This window comes from Stenella coeruleoalba (genome assembly GCF_951394435.1).
Source record: "Stenella coeruleoalba genome assembly, chromosome: 18".
NCBI lineage: Eukaryota > Metazoa > Chordata > Mammalia > Artiodactyla > Delphinidae > Stenella > Stenella coeruleoalba.
In genome coordinates this window covers 35188176-35209129 of record NC_137164.1, presented here as the reverse complement: position 1 = coordinate 35209129, position 20954 = coordinate 35188176, and the positions used below count along the sequence as shown (strand labels likewise).

The window sequence follows — 20954 nt, the reverse complement described above, 5'->3', positions numbered from 1 at the left end:
ATATGAGGAACACCAACGTATGGAATACTTAATTATGTTGCTAAAGAATACAAGGCTCACACAGCTCTGTTATAATTTTACTAAAATAAGTAAACATCACTCATCAAGTGGTATTTGGGGTTGTTAGTGAGGAATTAGGCTTTAAAGTCTGTACACCAGCCAAAAGTCCTAAAATAACTAAAATTGTTTTCATTAAAATCCCTTACATTTCTACTAAATGCACATTAATATGGACTTAGACAAATATACACACAGATATATAGCTGTACTTTGAAAAGTTTAAATTTAGTATGGAAACATTCTTTGTTGGGTATTTCTTTGTTGTTGATACAAAATAAAATACCTAGTTTTCTTTTGTATAGTTTGTTCTTATATAAAAGTAAAAGTAAGTAATTAAATGCATAATGGTACTCCCAGCACAACACAGATACTGGAACTTTCTGAGGCATCAGCATTTTCACTTCTCCCATCTCTTGCTTACTCCAGAGAAATTAAGGTTGACATCACACCTCATCATTGAAATGATTATCTCTATCTCTCTCAGCAGGTATGGTTGGATTCCTTGAGTAATATGTATAGTTAATATGACTCAAGTGTAACAGAGTAAATTAAATGTGCTTATTCCCTGTGATATTTATTCATGAATTTTGCTCTTGGTATTAAATCATCTCTTGATGGGTATATCATTATGTGTATAGATCATTATCTACAAGTCTACATGAGCATTTCTGAACCACATTAGTGCTGCATGATCTTAAAAGGAAATTTTAAAAGTCAGGCGTCAAGACTACCTGAGTGTGAAACAGAAATAACATAAAATTCTTCAAAAGCTTTGACATTAAATAAAAATACATCTGATAATTCCAGTATATCAAAGAATATTTCATATGCATTAAAAAATCCCCAAAAGCCCAGGTTGTTATCCAACATGTGAAATGTTATTACTAGTAGAACAAAAAACATGAAAAAGCAAATAGGTTTAGTAATGAATAGCCATAGAGAAAACAGCATATTTTTGTGATTTATTTACTCATATATTTGTATGGTTTTCAAGAAGCAAGAAGATTTTTTTCATGATTTCTTTTCCACGCATATTTTTTGCAAGTCATGTTATAATGTCTATAACATTGGTTAATGTATCTCTTATTCATGAAAGTGCAGTGGTCACAAAATGTTACTTGTACATGACTGCTCACAGCAGTTTTACCTATAATAGCTAAAACTGGAAATATCCCAGGTGTTCATCAGCAGGAAACTGGATAACCAGATTACTATTAAGGAATTCAAAGGAAAGAATAAATTATTGATACACATAACACCATGGTAGAGTCACCAAAGTATGCTAGTTGACAACATTTAGATAAAGGCATATGAAATGTGTGATTGCATTCATATGAAGTTTAAGAATAGACCAAACTATTTTAAGCAGAAAGAAATTCAGAGAAGTGGTTGTCTTGGAGATGTGGAAGCTGGGGACTAACTAGGAAGGGATATGAGGGAGCTTGCTGAGGTAATGGCAATGTTTTCTATCTTGTAAGGACTTTGAATTACATAAATATATGTATTTGTCAAAATTCATTTAAAAGTACATTTAAGATTTGTGCATTTCATTGTATGTTAATATTGTCCAAAAGCTCTAAAATAATATTGAAATCTAGTTAATAATATGATGATGTGTCCAGTATGAAGTGTACTTATGTCTACAACCTTGAAATGTATTAAAAATATGATAGATGAGTAGAGGAATAATAGTTGGATAAATATGTGTTAAAGCAAATGTAGCATAATTTTAACTGTAAAATCTAGCTGAGTATGTGGAAGTTAACTGAATGATTCTTTTAAGTTTTATATATGTTCAAAAATTTTATATTATTTTGGGAAAATGAAAACAGATGTATTAAATATAACTGGATTGGTATAATAAAAGTGGCAAGAACACAATGCTAAGATATAGATGAGGGATAAATAAGGCTAACTGAGAAGCCATGGGTGAGAGAATATTACAATAGGGTTAGACAAGCAAAGAAAGAGGGATAAAAGGAAAAAGACACTGAAGCATCAGATAATATATATATGTGTGGGTAGTACTGCAACCAGTGTGGTGCTTCAGATCTGAGGAAGTGAGTTGTGAAATTTGGTAAAGATTAAAAGTATCCTTCAAGACATTTATGGTGGAGAGAAAAATAGGAAAAAACTGCTGGTTAAATTTGTAATGATAGCTGGTGAAGGATAGATGTTGCACTGGTAAAGAATATTGGGCTCTTCCTGGGGGAAGGGGGCCTAATGAAGGTTTTTATTTTATTATTTTATTTATATCTTTGTGTTTTAATGATCATGCTAAAAGCTGTGATAAGTTACTTTGGAAATAATGAGCTGGATGAGGACGATTGGAGAGAGACTGGAGGTAGGGAGATCATTATCTAGTTTAGTAATGTGTTGTCAGGAAAAATGGTCCATTTGATAAACACATGAAATACCCCAGGTTTGCAGGCATAAGATGACAAAGCTTCAACTAAAGTAGTAGAAATGCTGATGTAACTCAGACAGTCCCTGATAGCTGATTAACTATAGAGAGCAGAGTAATTCTGACAACTAAAATTTGAAGCCAAGTTAGATGGAAGTACTAATAGTAGGGTATAGTCTAGATATTAACAGGTTTTTTTTATAGTAGGAAATATAATTACCTGTGTTGAATTATAGAACTTTTTATTTAATAAGTATACCATGTATTTCAGCCTAGAAATATTTAATCCCAGAAAAATAGGATTTTTATATTTCATATCTAAAAGTTGCTTTTTTCATATGGATAATTTTTCTTTGAGGAAATAATATACATATAAAAGTTAAATTTAAAAAAATGGGTATTTTAGAGCATATTTAATTTTTTCAATTACTTTCTTTTGTATTTCTTAAAATAATAAAATAAGGTTTATTTACCTGTCCTGGGATTTTTTCTTTATCCTGTACACTACAGAACTAGTTCCAAACTTCAGTAAAATTATAAATAAAAATCACATATTAAGAATTAAAAGTATGTCGGAATTTTATGCTGATATTTTAAAAAGTCACTTTGAGCACATCTCATCATTAACAGGTTAAAGGTGGGAAAAAAGGGTAGAAGAAAGATCACCAATTTTGGAATTACACAGATCCCTAGATTTAAAGTCTACCTTAATTTTAACTACTTACTGAAAGGTAAAAATAAGAAGTTTCTTAACCTCTGTCAAAATCAGAATGATCAAGAATATACTCTCAACCTAAATTTGCTGTAAAATGTAAATGAAATTTTGTATATAATGGTGCTTGGAAGTTAGTAAAGTACATGTTATTGGGGGGGTGTTGGGACAAGATGGCAGAATGGGAAGATCCTGGACTCCCCTCCTTCCACAGACACACCAAAATTACAACAACACATACAGCAACTATTTCTGAGAATGACCTGAAAGCTATCAGAAAAGATTTTCCACAACTAAAGATAAAAAGAGTAAGCCACATTGAGATGGTCAGGAAGGGTGCAGATGCAGTCTGCCTGGGACCCACACCCGCAACACTGGAAACCAGGGACAGGAATGATATCACATTTGTGGTGGTCCTCCCTGAGAAACAAAGCCTCGAAACCCTACATGAATCTCCTGAACCCTGGGGACTTGCACTGGGAAGACAAGCTCCCACAATGTTAGACTTTGAAAACAAGCAAGCTTATGTCCAGGAGAGGCAGAGGGGTATAGAAAACCAAAATTTGCTCTTAAAGGTGCATGCAAAACTCACTTGCTCTGAGACCCAACACAGAAAAAAGCACCTGAGTCATACTGAGGGGATTTATTGATTAATTTTAAGGTGTGTTTCCGAGGGACTGGGAGCTGTTAGAACTTTCTCTGGGTATAGAGGAACTGGCAAGGGCCAGTCATTTTTGTTTGTTTGTTTTTCCATCATCCTCTACCTAGCTGACCCTGTGCTGGTAGGTGTCATTTCTGACTCTCCCCACGTAACTTACTTGCACAATTCAACCCACCCCAGGTTCACCTGTGGACCTGACAAAGGCAGTGCTCCTCCAAAGTGGCCACCTACCAGACCCAATAACCACTTTCAGCTGGCAGCAGAGACCATCCAAAGCAGCTCCTTTCACCACCAGTCCTGGCAGGCACACTTGATTGGCAGTACAGCCTATCCAAGGTGGCTCTCCAACCTGACAAACTTGGCAGGTGCCCTTGACCAGCACTGATATTTCCCTGAAGGTGATCTCACACCAGGAGCCAGTCACACACAACAGAGTGCATGCAACATTTGTGACTAGGCCTTTCAGCCAGATGCATGGCAGGCCAGTCCCACACACTAGGTATATCTACAGCAAGCACAGCCCAACCACAACATGAGAGCACATGCAGCCCACACAGGAGAAAATCCTGGGTCACCTGGTTCTGGCAACCAGGCAGGACAGTGCTACTTGGTCTGATAGGACACCTCTACTCAAAACCACTCTTTCAAGACCAAGAGATGTAGCTGATCTACCTAATGCATAAGAACAAACACAAAGAGTTAGGAAAAATTAGACAAAGGAATATGTTGAAAATGAAAAAACAAGACAAAGCCTCAGAAAGAAAAAATAGCTAAATAAAATGGAGATAAACGATCTTCCAGGAAAAAGGGTTCAAAGTAATGGTCATAAAAATGTTCACTGAGCTCAGGAAAAGATGAAGGAACACAGTGAGAACTTCAATAAAGAGATAAAAATATATATAAAAAAAAACTATACTAGAGGGAGTCAACAGCAGATTAGATGTTGCAGAAGAATGGATCAGTGTAAAAGACCCAATCAGGATAGTAAAAAGAAAAAAGAAACCAAAAGATGAGGACAGTTTAAGGGAGCTCTGAGACAAAACCAAGCATACTAACATTAGCATTATAAGCTTCCCAGAAGAAGAGAGAGAAAAAGGGACAGAAAAACTATTAGAAGAAATAATGGTGAAAACATCCCTAAACTGGTGCAAGAAAGAGACATTCAAGTCCAGGAAGCACAGAGAGTCTCACAGATGAACCTATACCATAACAAAATTATATAATCATCTCAATAGATGCAGAAAAAGCTTTTGACAAAATTCAACATTCATTTAAGATACAAAAACTCTCAACAAAGTGAGTGTAAAGGGAACATACCTCAACATAATAAAAGTTATATATGACAATCCCACAGAAGCATCATACTCAATGGTGAAAAGCCAAAAGTATTTACTCTAAGATCAGGAAGAAGATAAGGATGCCCACTCTTTCCAGTTCTATTCAAAATATTATTGAAAGTCCTAGCCACAGCAGTCACACAAGAAAAAAGAAGTAAAAGGCATTCAAATTGAAAGGAAGTAAAACTGTCACTGTTTACAGATGACATGATACTATATTTAGAAAACCCTAAAGACTCCACCAAAAATATTGGAGCTTATGAATTCAGTGAAGTAGCAAGATATAAAATTAAAGTACAGAGATATGTAGTATTTTCATACACTAATAATGTTCTATCAGAAAGATAAATGAAGAAAACAATGTCATTACAACAGAATCAAAAAGAATAAAATACCTAGAAAAATTTAAGCTAAAACATGAAAGATCTGTACTATGAAATCTATAAGACACTGATGAAATTGAAGACAATACAAAAAAATTGAAAGATATAATGTGCTCATGAATTGGAATAATTAATATTGTTAAAATGTCCATACTACCCAAAGCAATCTATGGATTCAATGAAATCCTTACCAAAATACCAATGGCATTTTTTCACAGAACTAGAACAAATAATCCTAAAGTTTGTAGGGAATCACAAAAGACCCAAATAGCCAAAATAATCCTAAGAAAGAAGAAAAAGACTGGAGGTATTATGCTCCCTGATTTCAAAGTATACTACAAAGTTATAGTCATCAAAACAGCATGGCAGTGGCATAAAAACAGAAACATAGATCAATGGAACTGGATAGAGAGCTCAGATATAAACTTACACTTATATGCTCAATTAGTCTATGACAAAGTAAACAAGAATATACCATGGGGAAAAGACAGCTTCTTCAATAAATGTCTTGGGAAACTGGGCAGCCATATGCAAAAGAATCAAACTGGATCATTTTCTTACACCATATACAAAAATAAACTCAAAATGTATTACAGACTAAAGTGTGAAACCTGAAACCATAAAATCCTAGAAGAAAATGTGAGCAGTATGCTTTTTGACATCAATCTTAGCAATATTTTTTTTTTGTATATGTCTCCTCAGGCAAGGGAAACAACAGTAAAAATAAACAAAAGGGACCACGTCAAAGTGAAAAGCTTTTGCACAGGGAAGGAAACTATCAACAAAAAGAAAGACAACCTACTGAATGAGAGATGATACTTGCAAATGATATATTCAATAAGGAGTTAAAATCCAACCTACATGAATCCAAATCATAGAATTGAATATCAAAAACACAGCCTGGGCTTCCCTGGTGGTGCAGTGGTTGAGAGTCCGCCTGCCGATGCAGGGGACACGGGTTTGTGCCCCGGTCCGGGAAGATCCCACAAGCCGCGGAGCGGCTGGGCCCATGAGCCATGGCTGCTGAGCCTGAGCGTCCGGAGCCTGTGCTCCCCAACAGGAGAGGCCACAACAGTAAGAGGCTCACGTACCACAAAAAAAAAAAAAAAAAAAAAAACACACAGCCTGATTAAATAATGTGCAGAGGACCTGAACAGACATTTTTCCAAAGAAAACATATGAATGACCAGAAGACACATGAAACAATGTTCATATCACTAATCATCAGGGAAATGCAAATGAAACTCATGAGATTTTGAGATCTTACACTTGTCAGAATGGCTCTCATCTAAAATACAACAAATAACACATATTGGTGAGGATGTGGGGAAAAGGGAACCCTTGTATACTGTTTTGAGGAATGTAAATTGGTGCAGCTACTATGAAAAACAATATGGAATTTCCTCAAAAAATTAAAAATAGAACTTCCATATTACTCAGCAATTTCACTTCTTGGTATTTACCTGAGGAAAATAAAAACACTAAATCAAAAAGATATATGCATCCCTATGTTCATTGCAGCATTATTTACAATAGCCAAGATATGGAAACAACTTAAGTGTCCACAGGTAGATGAATGAATAAAGAAGATGCAGTATACATATACAACCAAATAATACTCATCCATAAAAAAATGAAACCTTGCCATTTCAAAAGCATTGATGAATCTAGAGGATAACAGCCTAAGTGAAGTAAGTCAGACAGAGGAAGACAAATATTCACTTATATGTTTACTCTAAGGAAAAAATCAAATGAACAAACAAAACAAAAACAGGCTCATAGATACAGAGAACAAATAGCTGTTTGCCAGAGGGGAGGGAAGTGGAGGGTTGGGCAACATAGGTGAAGAGAATTAAAAGGAAAAAACTTCAAGGTAAAATAAACATCACAGGGATGTAATATACTATATAAGGACTTTAGTCAATAATACTATAATAATATTTTATGGTTATATATGGTTACTAGAGTTAACTGCTGTCATCATTTCATAATGTGTTTAAATGTGAAATCACTATGTTGTACACCTGAAATTAATATAATATTGTACATCAACTATACTTCAATCAAAATATGTGTATAAATCATTGATGAAATAATTTTATCATTCCCAAATGATCAATTACTAAGGATAAATAACAGATTCACAATAATTCTTTTTTCTTGAGGAGTACTTCTGGGAAAGTTATTCAGGTAATGGCAATCTTTTGTTTACAGTTTCCCTTTAAAATCTTCCAAAGATTATAAATAAAGGAGAATTTCATAGTTATACAAAGTTTATATTGATAAATAGTATATATACACACACATACATGTGATTTTTCATTTTGGATATTTACTAAAATTAGCTAAATAGGTTGTAATTTAAGTATGGCAGATATTTACTGAAAGCCTACTCTAAATAACAATGCTTTCTGATGTTAAGAATGTAAAGTTCCTGTCTCCAAGTTGCTTATAATTTAGAAAAGGGAATTAATCTATTATATTAGAACAAATATGCTCATGAATTTATACTTGTAGTTCTGAATATTTGTTAACAATGCCTCAGATCCAAGATATGTATTGATTTCTATTTAAGCTCAGGCATGAATTTGAATTGTATTTGCTATGGGAAGAATATGTAAAGATTCAATCAAATTGTTAGTGAGTTATCATCTACATTGTAATCAGAACTGCTCTAACTTATTACATGATATAATATAATACTTTGAGGTAGAATTATTATCTTCATTGTAGAGATGTGGAAGTTACATGTGAATATAGTATTACCAAATTTGTGAATATTCAAACACTGTCAAACCATGGAAACATCAATGGTATACTTTATAAATATGTAAAAAGTGGGGAAATGTCAGGTTTGCTAATAGTTTAATTCTAAACAAAATCCGTACTCTCCAAAAAGTATAGGGCATAAAACAAGTAAAATAATCTATGGAGGAAAAAATCAGGATACAAAAGAAAAAGGAGGCTTCTGCTTGATAGAGAATGGAAGACACTCCAAAGTGCCCTCTAATTAAAATACCAGTAAATCTGGGCAAATTGCAATAATAAAATTAATTTTTTGCATTGCTGGACTTGAAAGTAAGGAAAAACTCCAAGAAAAAAACTTCAGCCAAATAGCTGAAGAACAGTGAGGTGAAACCTGGGATAGAGTTTGCTACCCGAGTACAAAAGATAGCATTTCCTTGGAGTGGATGTCCACACCTACAGTAAGATCTAGAGCATCTGCTTTGGGCCTAACATGAGGTGGGAGAATGATCCAGAGACTTTGCATTAAGCCTGGAGCATTGAAGAGGACTGATAAAGCTGTATGTCACTGGTGGCCCTGGTTCTTTGTTAAAACTGACTTATGCTTGCTAGAGGAAAGTGTGAAAAGATTTTAATGTAAAATGGAACCCAAAAATATGAAATAGATAATCTCACGCATGCTCCCTGAGGGAGATAACACAAGAACCGAGAAACTGATTTCCCACAAATGCCTGATTTAAAGACCAAAATTTACCAATGACCGTCTGCCAAGAATCTCTCCCCATCCTCAAGCCAATAAACTAACTTCTTGGACTCTGGCTGGAGTCTGCCCTCTTTGCATTCCTTGCCCATAAATACAGCCTGCCCCAAACCCTCAGTGGATGAGCCTGTAGCTTGCTAGAGATTGCATCTCCAGAATTGCAATTCCTCTGCTATTCCTGGTGTCAGAAACAACAAACAATAGACTTAGACTCTCAAGCTTTTAGATGTTGGAGTTATTAGCTGCAGAATATAAAATAAACCTGTGAAATATTTAAAGAAATAATAGATTAAATTTTTCAAAAAGCATGTAAGATGAGAACATCAGCAACATTATCATATATATCTCAAAAAAATTCGAAGAGAAGTTTCATAAATGGACAATGTTGAAATTACAAATTTGCAGGGGCCTCTGCTGTTAAGTATGGATTAGCTTGTATCAAATAAGCTATCTCCATAAGAATAACTATAAAGTGATAGTCTTAGAATACAAAATTTAGCTGTTTAAAGACATTAGAGATTAAAAAAAATGATATCAAACACTTAGGAAGACAAATCCCAGATAGAAGGGATGAGAATTGAAATGAGGCCAACATCCTTTGCCATTTTCCCCTTGGGAAATGGCTGATTCACAGGCAGCACTAGGCTGAGAGTCCTTGAAGCACTTGTTGGCCCAGGCTTGTTGGTAGCCTTATGCAGCTGGGGAGACACTAACTGTAGTTCAGGGCAACCAAGGTAGTCAGGACTTTAGACTCAGAAAAAAGAATGAGAAGGCATTATTGCTTGTCTTCTGGGCACTTACTAATTTGTAAGACATATACAAGGAGAGACAGAAATCCAGGCAGAAAATGGAAGCTAAGATGCTAAAAAATTAGAACTGGTTCTTCTGAGGTGAAAATAAAATGGCATTCAGGGCCCAGTAAAGACCAATGACCTTGGTATACATACAGAAAGCAAACAAGGAGTAGGGCGACCCTCACAGATACTACATCTTAGCCTCAAATGATCTAATGCTTGTTTGGAAGAAGGTGTTTTGCTCTTACTTAAGTGTCTGTCAAAAGGAAAGTTATCTCTGAGAGAATTTAAGGTTGTCCATAGCCTCTATATATTCTCATACACAGTATTCATCATTCTCTCCAAAACTGCCAGGTATGCTATGCTACATACTAGATGTTTACAGCAAACTTGTAAAATATTTAAATTATTCCTTATAAAATAGACAAAATGAGAAAAACACCTCAGAAGCCATTTCTATTGAACTTTATGCCAAATACTGTAGGCAATTAGTTCAAGAAACTGAAATAAAATATGTAATAATTGGAAAAATAGCAAACTAATATGTCACTCTTCAGCAGTATATTTGATGATTAAATACATAAAAAATTGAAATTACAAAAATATTCAATTTCATTACGAAAAGGAGAAATATAAATGTAATGACAAGAATACAGGGTTCATTATATTATTTTTTCTACTATTATGCTAAAATTTTTAATAATAAAAAGGGTTTTTAGACAGAAAATTTGTTGACAAGGCCCTAAAAATGGCACTATTTCCATAATTTAGTGCTACTATAAATTCTTAAAAATTTTCAAGAAAGAAATCAGCTCATATGTCACAAAAGCTTTACCTTCCCACCCAGTAATTTTTCAGCCAGTTATCTGTATAAACACTCAAAGCTTAGGAAAAACTCTTAACGTATGCAGATACTAGTGATAGTGTTATTTATAGAAAATAAAATGGATTATTCCACCAAAGTGTTTTATAATAGGATTAAGCTCAAGTAAACCGTGGCATTTTTAATGTGAATAAGAATTAGTAAGGTACTTGAAATGATGTATTTAAAAAATTTAATGAAATATAAATTTACACATATAATATAATTAATAAATAAAAGCAACAAAATAATAATTCTTAGGTATGTTAATAAATCTAAATATGCCTATATTTAGATACCAGAGTGAGAGAGATGAAGACAATTGTAAATAGGTAATCTCTGTATAAATGTAGATATAGAGTTATGTCTGTATACAAACATGTATATACACACACACACACACACACACACACACACACATGCACATTTACAGAGAAATTTGGAAAAGAAAATATGCCACTCTGTTAACAATGGTAACAATGATTATATTTAAGTTATAAGCTCACAGTTGGTTTTCCTTTTCTTATCTATACTACTGTATATTTACCAGGTTTTCAATATATGTTCATAATTAGAATGAAATAAAATGAATCTTCAAAAAATACAATTTCTATGAGTACAAAACCAAATTATTTTTACTTGCATGGAATTTTCTAATAATCAACCAACATCAGAAAATAAATTCAATAGACTTTTTGATACAAATATTTTCCAGTAACCAATAGCACCAAATTTTATTTCATAGCTTACATGAATCATACATTAGTGTGAGACATTTCAAGCACTTGAGAATAAGCAATTAGTGTTTTACTTTTAACTCAACCTTCTAAAGGATTTATGATGATTCCTATGTGATTTGTAATAAAATTCTTACCAAAATGAAAGCATATTTATTGGTACAATTTACTGCATTGTTTTAAATCTGCATTTGATTTCAGTTGAAAACATTTAAAAAATTTGTCCTCCTAATAAAAATAGTTTTTAAAAATTCATTGACTTTTTCCGTATTTAATTTTATGTCCCCTCATTTTTCATTCATAGTAGAACAAACATTAATAAATATATTAATCATTTTAATTGTCCTTAAATATGCTATAAATTACTACATCGTTAAAAACTTATTTTTCAGTATTTTCCAGTATGGCAGCGAATTAAATCATACTTTCCAAGAGATACTGCTAACTTCATTTATGACTTGATTCTTTTCTCTCATACAATTCATGTGATTCCCAACTCTTAAATGTTGTTTGTATTGGTATAAAAGGCATTTAATTTCTACATAATGCTAATCATATAAATTCCACTGATATGAATATCTTGTTGTCCTATCTTCTTCCCTATGTCACATTACTATTATGTCATAGAACCACTATAGTCCATGCCTCCAAAGTTCCTAGATGTCTTGGCCTTAGTCCATAATGTGATAAGGAAAGTCAGCCCAGGTTGCTGCTGAGTTCTCTGATGGTTTCTTTGGCACTGAACAAGCATGTTGGAATGCTGTGTATTAGTTTAGCCTCTTTACATTTAATCACTGTAATTGTTACAGAAACACAATACAGTATTGAGAAAAGATAAATTAGACTAGAGATTTTAAGTGACATTCGTGGATTTGAACAGGCATCTCTCTGATCGCAAAGACTACTTTCTTCACTCGGAACATCACCTGCTTTCTATGATGTCTAGATTTCAATTCAGAATCTATCATTCTTATCCTTTCCCTGAAATCTGCTGTGTCTTTCCTCTACTACCATGTGGCTTTCATTTCTCCACTGGCTATATTTCAGCCATAAAGGATTTCTCTCCATTTTTAAAGATATCACTCTTCTTTAGCTGTAAACCCTCACATTTGATTTATCTCTAGTCTGGAATTCACCACCACACCTACTCTGCTGCTCCAGTAATGTGCTAAACTAATGCCTAATAATTCTTTAGATTTCAACTAAAAACAGCAACAACAACAAACACTTTCTTTGTACTTCTTTACTCTTCTAGACTAGACTAGGTTGGCTCCCAAGCATTATACTGATTTCACTCGCAATTCCATTCCTGTAACACTCATTTTATTCACAAATATTTTGTTTACTCTTTGCTTTCCTAGAGTAACTTGGAAGCTTTGTGAGGTAGGGGTAATATTCATAATGTTCACAAGTTCTTAACACAGAGCCGGCACAAAATAGATGTGCAAAAAGTGCATCATTATAGGATGCATGTATGTGTGGATATAAGAAGAAAGGAGGGGAAAGGAGAGAAAAATGCTCTGAATTTTCTTAATATTTACAGAAAATCTGCAAGAGTTGTACTCATAGTTTATCAATCCCATAAAATATCATACAAATCCCAGTAACTGTGGAGCTGAAGAGGAATTCAATAAAATGTTTACATAGCCTTATGAGGCACAATATGAATATGTAAATAATTCCAAAAAGCACACTAAATATTGCATATCATTGTATTGTATTGTAACATACTGTATTATATTGTATTGCGTTATTTTTCAAATTAGTCATGCAAAGTAAATTCCAATGTTTTGCTATATTTTTTCTTTTGATTTCCCTGCCTCTTTTTACATTTTAATTTTCCTCATTACCTTTAAAGAAAAGAAAACACAATTTTAAGATAAAATCTTAATGCCTATTTAGAGAGAGCACAAGTTAATAAGATGTAGAAAACAGCTTTTAAGCAATAAAAGCACAATGCAAATACAAGGGATTAACTTGAAAATGTCCTAGTTGTTCTTTAAATCTCTTGAAACTGGTAAAGTTTCTGCTGCAGCAGGAAAAGTAGGTTCTCTGAGGTTTGGTAATGTCAGATTTTTGTCTAAGTTATGGGATATATTTAATATCCAATTCGTAGAGTGCAGAGGATATGGTAAGAATTCCTAAAATTTCCTTCAATTTTTTTTCTATTTTATTGCTGATTTAATCAGGAATATCTTTTTAAATCCCTTGTTTTGTCACATGCTTTTAATCTTCTGGACTACTGGATAAGTGGAACAATAGCTAAATGATTAGTAGTGTTCAATTATAAAATGAAAGATTCAAAATCCCTAAGAAAGTTCAATTTCTTAAGAATTTCTTCAGCCTCAAAAGACTGCTGTGTAAAATTAGACAAATTCAAATGCTGACAAAGAGCTTAACTCAAAAGACCCCCCCCCCCATACTCGTATTATTTTATGCTATGGTAATTGTATTTAAAGTCGTTACATTTAAAAATTTAAATTAGTCATGTCTTTTGGCTCTTCATAGCATAGTGATTTTTATACTAATGTTAATTTGTTGTTTATTGCTCAGTCCTAGTCACTGGCTGGCCTGATTTCATCAATGTTCTTTCTTTATTTTTTCAATGATATGTGCATATTTACAAATGGAATTTATCTTATACAGGCATTCATTCTGTAGAATGCAGTATTCTTGAAAAGTAAATGTCATTTATTAGACCTTAAAATTTGATAAACATATATAACATCATTGTCCTTTTATTGATATTTACTTTTATAGGTAAAATGAACTTATTAAGATGTTACAATAGGGCTTCCCTGGTGGTGCAGTGCTTGAGAGTCTGCCCACCGATGCAGGGGACACGGGTTTGTGCCCCAGTCCCGGAGGATCCCACATGCCGTGGAGTGGCTGGGCCAGTGAGCCATGGCTGCTGGACCTGAGCGTCTGGAGCCTGTGCTCCGCAATGGGAGAGGCCACAACAGTGAGAGACCCGCGTACTGCAAAAATGTTACAATAAAGTTTGCATGCTTCTGCTCCAAGAGATGGCAAATTATATCACGTGCTGTGTGTTATTTAGTATTTATTGCTCTCTTAAGGACTACATGGATACAGGTTAATAGATTTGTTTTCTAAGCTTGAAAAACATTTTTGGGGACATTTCAATATAATTTCTGGCTATTTTTGAGAGAGATTTGTATCTAAGATATTTTGTTTCACCACTTTATAAAAGAGGGTGTTAAGCACTATATCATTTAGGGGGGAAATTTTTGACTTGGTCTCTTAAATAATAACATTAAAGAAAGAGTTAGAAGTGGAGAGAGACAGGGAAGGAGGGAGATTGATGCCATTTCCTTAGTTTTTAAAGTGTCAAGTCATTTACCCTTTTTAACTAATAGTTAAGCTCTTGAATATATATGTTAATATTTTAATGCTCGTTTAATGTGATAATCACTAGAAATCCATAGCCCAGCAAATAGGAGTAAATCTTCAAAAAATTAAACTGGTGAAAATCATTTTATAGCCACAGATATCTTCTTGGCAAATAAAAAATGGGAAACGTGTGTTGTTCTCTATTGATTACCTGAATTGTTTCCCTTTGCCTCCTATTTTGGGATCTCACTTCACAGTAGTTGAGGTAAGTTCTGTTGCTTCCTCCTGATTCTTTAACAACAGAGTTCCTTTAACAGAGCTTGAATATGTGGTCATACTCTATGTTTGCCAACTGTATTTTGTACATGTATAATAAATGTATTATGGATAATTATGTCACCTATTAGATGCAAACATAGGACACTTACATTATTTGTCTTGTGTACTTGTTCAGGAAAATTAAGACACATAAAAAAGGCTAAAGAGAACAAACATTCATGGAGATTTTCCCACTAACTATAGAAAAGTAAGAACAAAACCTTCGAATGTATGTATTTGGTCTTAAATCATTCACTTCCTTGTAAGAGTAAAAATGGTAAAAAAAAATTTAAATTTGTAAATGATACCTGCCATAGTCAGTACACCCATTTATAATTGTCTACTTCTTTTTCTGGCTTCTGTATGAGATTCTAAACCCCTCAAAAGCAGAGACTCGCTCCTTCATAATATTACTCTCAGCGAGCATGTGGCTGGCAGATTACATTTCCTTTACTTAGAATAGAAATACATGTTTCAATATATCCAACAAATTATTTGGCCCGTGTTTTCTAGGTACTTTTAATCTCTTTTTCATTTCATATGAAGTCTTGTACATAATGCATGAGATAAAACATTTAAAGATGAGTAAGAAGCAGAAGCAGCAACTACAGATTGAAAAAATGGAAAACTGAGAGGTGTCTTAACTTTTCCCTAAATCTTAAATCTTAATGAATAAAGCTGTGATTCTGTGAAGTTTGTTGGTATTACACAGGTTACAACCGTAAAATCACGTCATGGTGTGATACAGTGTGTGTATTACTAAAGATCTAGAACTAAATACCTTTGTTGTTATCCATTCCTCCCACTGCATACAGAGTTCCAACTGTAGATTTTCTAGGTTTAGTTCTTGGACTTTGCATTAAAGTTCTTCTTTCTGGCAATAGATGGTATTTCATTGCTTCCAGAATCAGCTTTTGACATTCCAGATCATTCTTAAATAATGTATGGTTTTCTAGGTCAGCCAATATCTGTGAATAATGCACAATCACTGTTAATAATGATTTTTATAGAGATGAGCATAAGCTATCAAATGAAAAGTAGAAGAGGGATGTAAAATATAATAAGAATTAATTACACTAACAAATAAATATGAGTAAAATGCATGGCTTCCAAGAGAAACAGAACGGATATTATTTTTGATTCCATATTATTTATTATCATTTTACCACACAGAGTATAAAGGTACTTCTAAAGATCACATTTTCAATTCCCTTTCCTTTTTAAGAAAGCTGTTCACAAGTCAAATATAGTTGCCTATTTGGCCATAAACATGTCTGGTGAAGTAAATTAAAAAATAAAGTTCAACAAATTAAGTCCTAACAAGCCTATCATAAATATTCACATATTTACTTTAAGATGTTCCAAGTATAGTTTAAATCCCTTTCAAACCGAAAAAAATCTCAATAAAAATAAAAATTTATGCTCGTAACATCTTTTTAATTATGCAAGCAGTTGAAAAGCTGTACATCAGGCAAAGTAATAGTTTCCAGCCATGAAACTAAAAAAAAATTTACCAAAAATGCAGCACCTGAGGGAATAATAGAGTGAGACCAGAGTTTTAAGTTCTATTATGTCTCCCTTTTACTACAGAAGGTTATCATCTCCACAAATTATTTTCTGTACATTTCTTTGAATGTAACCAAAGTATCTTTAATTTTCCTCTCTCTGTCCCTCTTTAGATTTTCTTTTTCCTTGACTGTTTCAGTATCACATTCTCTTCTTTTGTTCATGAATCCTGTTTTACTTCAAGTGAGTTAAATCTATCATATGGATTTACAAAATTAATAAGTAGAAAATTTAACATTGACTCACTGACCTTTTCGTCTACATTGATAAGACTCTGTACCACACTGGTACACAAATATATTGAGTGAATAAATTAATAAATGATAGCAGCATATAATTAATTGATTTTAACACTATAATTTGAATCTTAATTAAATAAAGTTATTTAACCATTGTAATAAATAAATTACTGGTGGAGATGTCAGAAAGAATATAAAAACACATAAGATACTCATATATATAAGAGGTGGGAAAGATAACAGAATGGCTCTGAGGCTGAATAAGGAGTATAACATATTAGAATTACCAGATACTTTGGAATATAGAAGGGAAGATGTTTAGTTAAAGTCTTGCTTATGCTTCTCTTCTTATATATTAAAACTTTAGTTGCCTTCCTACCCATTTCTTTCTTTTTTAAGGGACTACTATTTTACTTGTAAGATATTAATGAATAGAGACCTTAATGAAATAGAGTTGGGGGCTCAGAGGGGGAGCTCTCATACTATGAGACAATAGTAGAGCCAACAAAAAGAAGAAAGACTTGCCTTCTTTCATGGCAAGGACTCAACCCATGAAAAGCCAGGAACGAACTCATTTGTTTGCTTAAGGGAACTATTATAGTTTTTAAAATTCAGTAAGATGATATATACATTGATGATAAAGCTGAAGCTAAAAACATTGATTTTATCATCTTTTTGGATAGCTAAATATTTATATATTTCTAAACACTCATACAATGTATATAAGGACTATTTCAAAATGTTTATGGATAATATACAGTTATAAAGAAATGTATGGAATCCTGTAAAAATAAAGTATCAGAGCAGAGTCAACTCTGAGTGCCTAGGTTTAAAATACTTTCAAGTAATAATTTCTAAAAGGAAATGAATTTCTCAATGTTGATAGATGTATGCATAAAAATATATTACATATTATTTATTTTAAAGTATATCCTAGAACTTGAAAAAGAATACATACATATATATTTATAACTGAATCACTTTGCTGTATACCTGAAACTAACACAACATTGTTAATCAGTTATACTCCAATTTAAAATAAAAATTTTAAAAAGATGCAAATTCAAAAAAAGAAAAAAAAAAAGAACTCCTTAGACCTAGAACTTAGATCTCAGACTCCCTAGACCTCACTGCATGTGTGGCAGTCCACTTGGTCTTGAGTAAGGCTTGTCTTAAGTTTCAAAATCTCCATTTATGGGCAAACACCTCCTCTCTAGGCCTCTTCAAAGCCCACCTGGACCTCACATGTCTGCACGTATTATAAATGGTTAAGAAACAGAGAAGAAGCCAACAGATCACAAACTTTTACATAGAGAGGTCAGCAGAAGGATCAACCGTTAGAAAGACAGTGAAGTTGGTTTTGAATGATTTTAAAGCATCTCTGCTTCATTCTCTCTCCAACTATCCAAACCACACTTCCTGGGGCTCATGAGTAAGGTGGGCTGGCACTCCTCCCCTGGGTCCCCTTCATCCCATCAGGAGGCTGCCAAGTTTGCTCTGGCAGGAACCACACCCACCAACTTCTCCCTGTTTAGTATCTCTGTTCCGCCATCCCCAAATGTCAACTGTCTAATCTGATGAACAGTTTCTAAATGTGAGAATGCCTTACTCAGGAAACACATGGTTTATTTAACTCGAGCCTTCTGAAGACAGTGGCCCTGTTTTTCTTGTTTCTCCCAATAAAAATCAGCTCATAGCAAGCCAAAAAAAAAAAAAAAAAAAAAAAAAAAAAGATCTGGAAGATATACAATATAAAATTAAAACTTATACTTTATTTCTGTAAAATGACAGATATTCTGTACTTAAATTATATTTTCCATTTTATTAACAAATCATTTTGTAAAATTTCTTAACTTTAGTGTACCCAATCATTTGAAAAAGTTATTTATTTTGAAAAAAATTGAATTCTTCATAATCTCTGTACTTATTACTGTGTGTTTTCAAACTATTACTTGTAACTATTTCTCACTTATGAGTACTATATGACTTGTGTCTGTATTTCATCTCCCCTGACACTTTTTAGGATTATTCCATCCCAAATTCAGGCACAAGTTCGGAATAATAAGATGGTTAAGTTGTCCTTTAAACTTGGACTATCTTTAGATTTTCTGCAATGATCCAAGATTAACACAAATTTTTCTCCTCACTATACAATGGAAGTTAGTTTTGTTTTTTACATTCTTAAATTTTTGAATAAAATTAAACTACTGTAACAGTTCCTCTGCTTGTTCCACTTAGAAAAAATATCAATATGTTTCAATAATGGTATACTACTTTGAAACATAGTCATGTTTATGTACAAGAATTTGTACAGTAATTGTCTATAAATCAGATTTTATTCTTAGGATATTATATACTAATACCCTTTCCAGTCAAAGATAATTATAGTATAACTTAGTTTACAAGAAAAATGTCCTTGGAAGTTTGTCAATATCTTCACTGTTAGATATGTTCTTATGCTTGGGATAAAAATTGACTATGTCCCTATGAGTTAATTGTGCATTAAACCTCAAGAAAAGATCTCACTATGTGCAAAATAATGTTTCAGAATATTTTGTCATGTAGAAAATATGTCAGAAATAAGAATATCCTTAGACTTAATATGAAGGACAGCATAGGGTGTATTAACGATTAAGACTGTAAAATTCTAGGAAGCTGATCCATCCGAGGATCCATGTCAGCTAGGCAGTCACTTTGCAAATATGATCTACCTCTCTATAACATTGGTAGTTTATCTTTGTGAGTAAATAATGACCATCAAGTTGTAGGGTAAACCTATAGTGGCAGAAGAGAACTGGGTCAATAAACATATATGCAAATCTTGTGTATGATATTCAGAAATGACTAACATAAAATACTAGAATAATATATCCCTTAATAGCTAGAATACTCAATAGTAACTTTGTTAGTTCCAGTTGCCAGAAATGTTATAAATTTTTAATTAGAGTAAGGATGTTCTTTGAAATTGTTTATATTAAACATTATTACTTTATTTTTGTACATTCTTCTTAAAGTTTACTGGCTTTATCACTAACTTCACTTTAATTAGGAAAAAATGAAAAGAAATACAATTATTTAAACAATACTTCTTTCAAATGACCATTACATTTGTTATTAAAATACAAATAATTTTGATTGTTAATGGTTTGAGGAGTTGAACCACATATTAGCACCATAAAAATATTTAATGCGGAGGACCTTTAAGATGGCAGAGCACTAAGATGTGGAGATCAAATTCCTCACCACAAATATATTAAAAATGCATCTATATGTGGAACAACTCCTACAGAACACCTACTAAACGCTGGCAAAAGACCTCAGACTTCCCAAAAGGCAAGAAACTCCTCACATACCTGGGTAGGGAAAAAGAAAAAACAGAGACAAAAGAATAGGGATGGTACCTGCATCTCTTAGAGGGAGCTGTGAAGGAGGAAATTTTTCCACACACCAGGAAGCCCCTTCACTGGCGGAGATGGGGATTAGGGCAGGAGGCGGTGCTTCGTACTGACGGAGGAGAGAGCAGCAACAGGGATGCAGTGGACAAAGTGGAGAGATTCCCACAAAGAGGATCAGTGCCAACCAGAACTCACCATCCTGAGAGGTTTTTCTGCTCACCTGCTGGGGTGGGTGGGGGCTGGGAGCTGAGGCTCAGGATTTGGAGGTCAGGTCCAAGGGAGAGGACTAGTGTTGGCTGCGCGAAGACAGTCTGAAGGGGCCTAGTGGGCCACAGCTAGCCGGGAGGGAGTCTGGGAAAAAGTCTGGAACTGCCTAAGAGGCAAATGACCATTGTTTCAGGGTGCACGAGGAGAGGACATTCAGAGCACTGCCTAAACGAGCTCCAGAGATGGGTGCAAGCCACGGCTATCAGCATGGACACCAGAGACAGGCGTGAAATGCTAAGGCTGCTGTTGCAGCCACCAAGAAGCCTGTGTGCAAGTACAGGTCACCATCCACACCTCCCCACCCAGGAGCCTGTGCAGCCTGCCACTGCCAGGGTCCTGTGATGCATGGACAATATCCCCAGG

The 20954-nt window shown here is 33.7% G+C and overlaps 1 protein-coding gene across 2 annotated transcripts in view; it reads right to left on the bottom strand.

Moving 5' to 3' along the window:
* Positions 1–20954, bottom strand: part of KLHL1 (kelch like family member 1) — a gene marked incomplete at its 3' end in the record, with an annotated part of 374754 nt that overhangs the window by 81242 nt on the left and 272558 nt on the right. For both annotated transcript variants that reach the window (XM_079903211.1, XM_079903212.1), the window contains one exon: positions 15906–16092. In XM_079903211.1, the coding sequence (XP_079759337.1) occupies positions 15906–16092 (187 nt within the window). The remainder of the gene's footprint in view (positions 1–15905; positions 16093–20954) is intronic.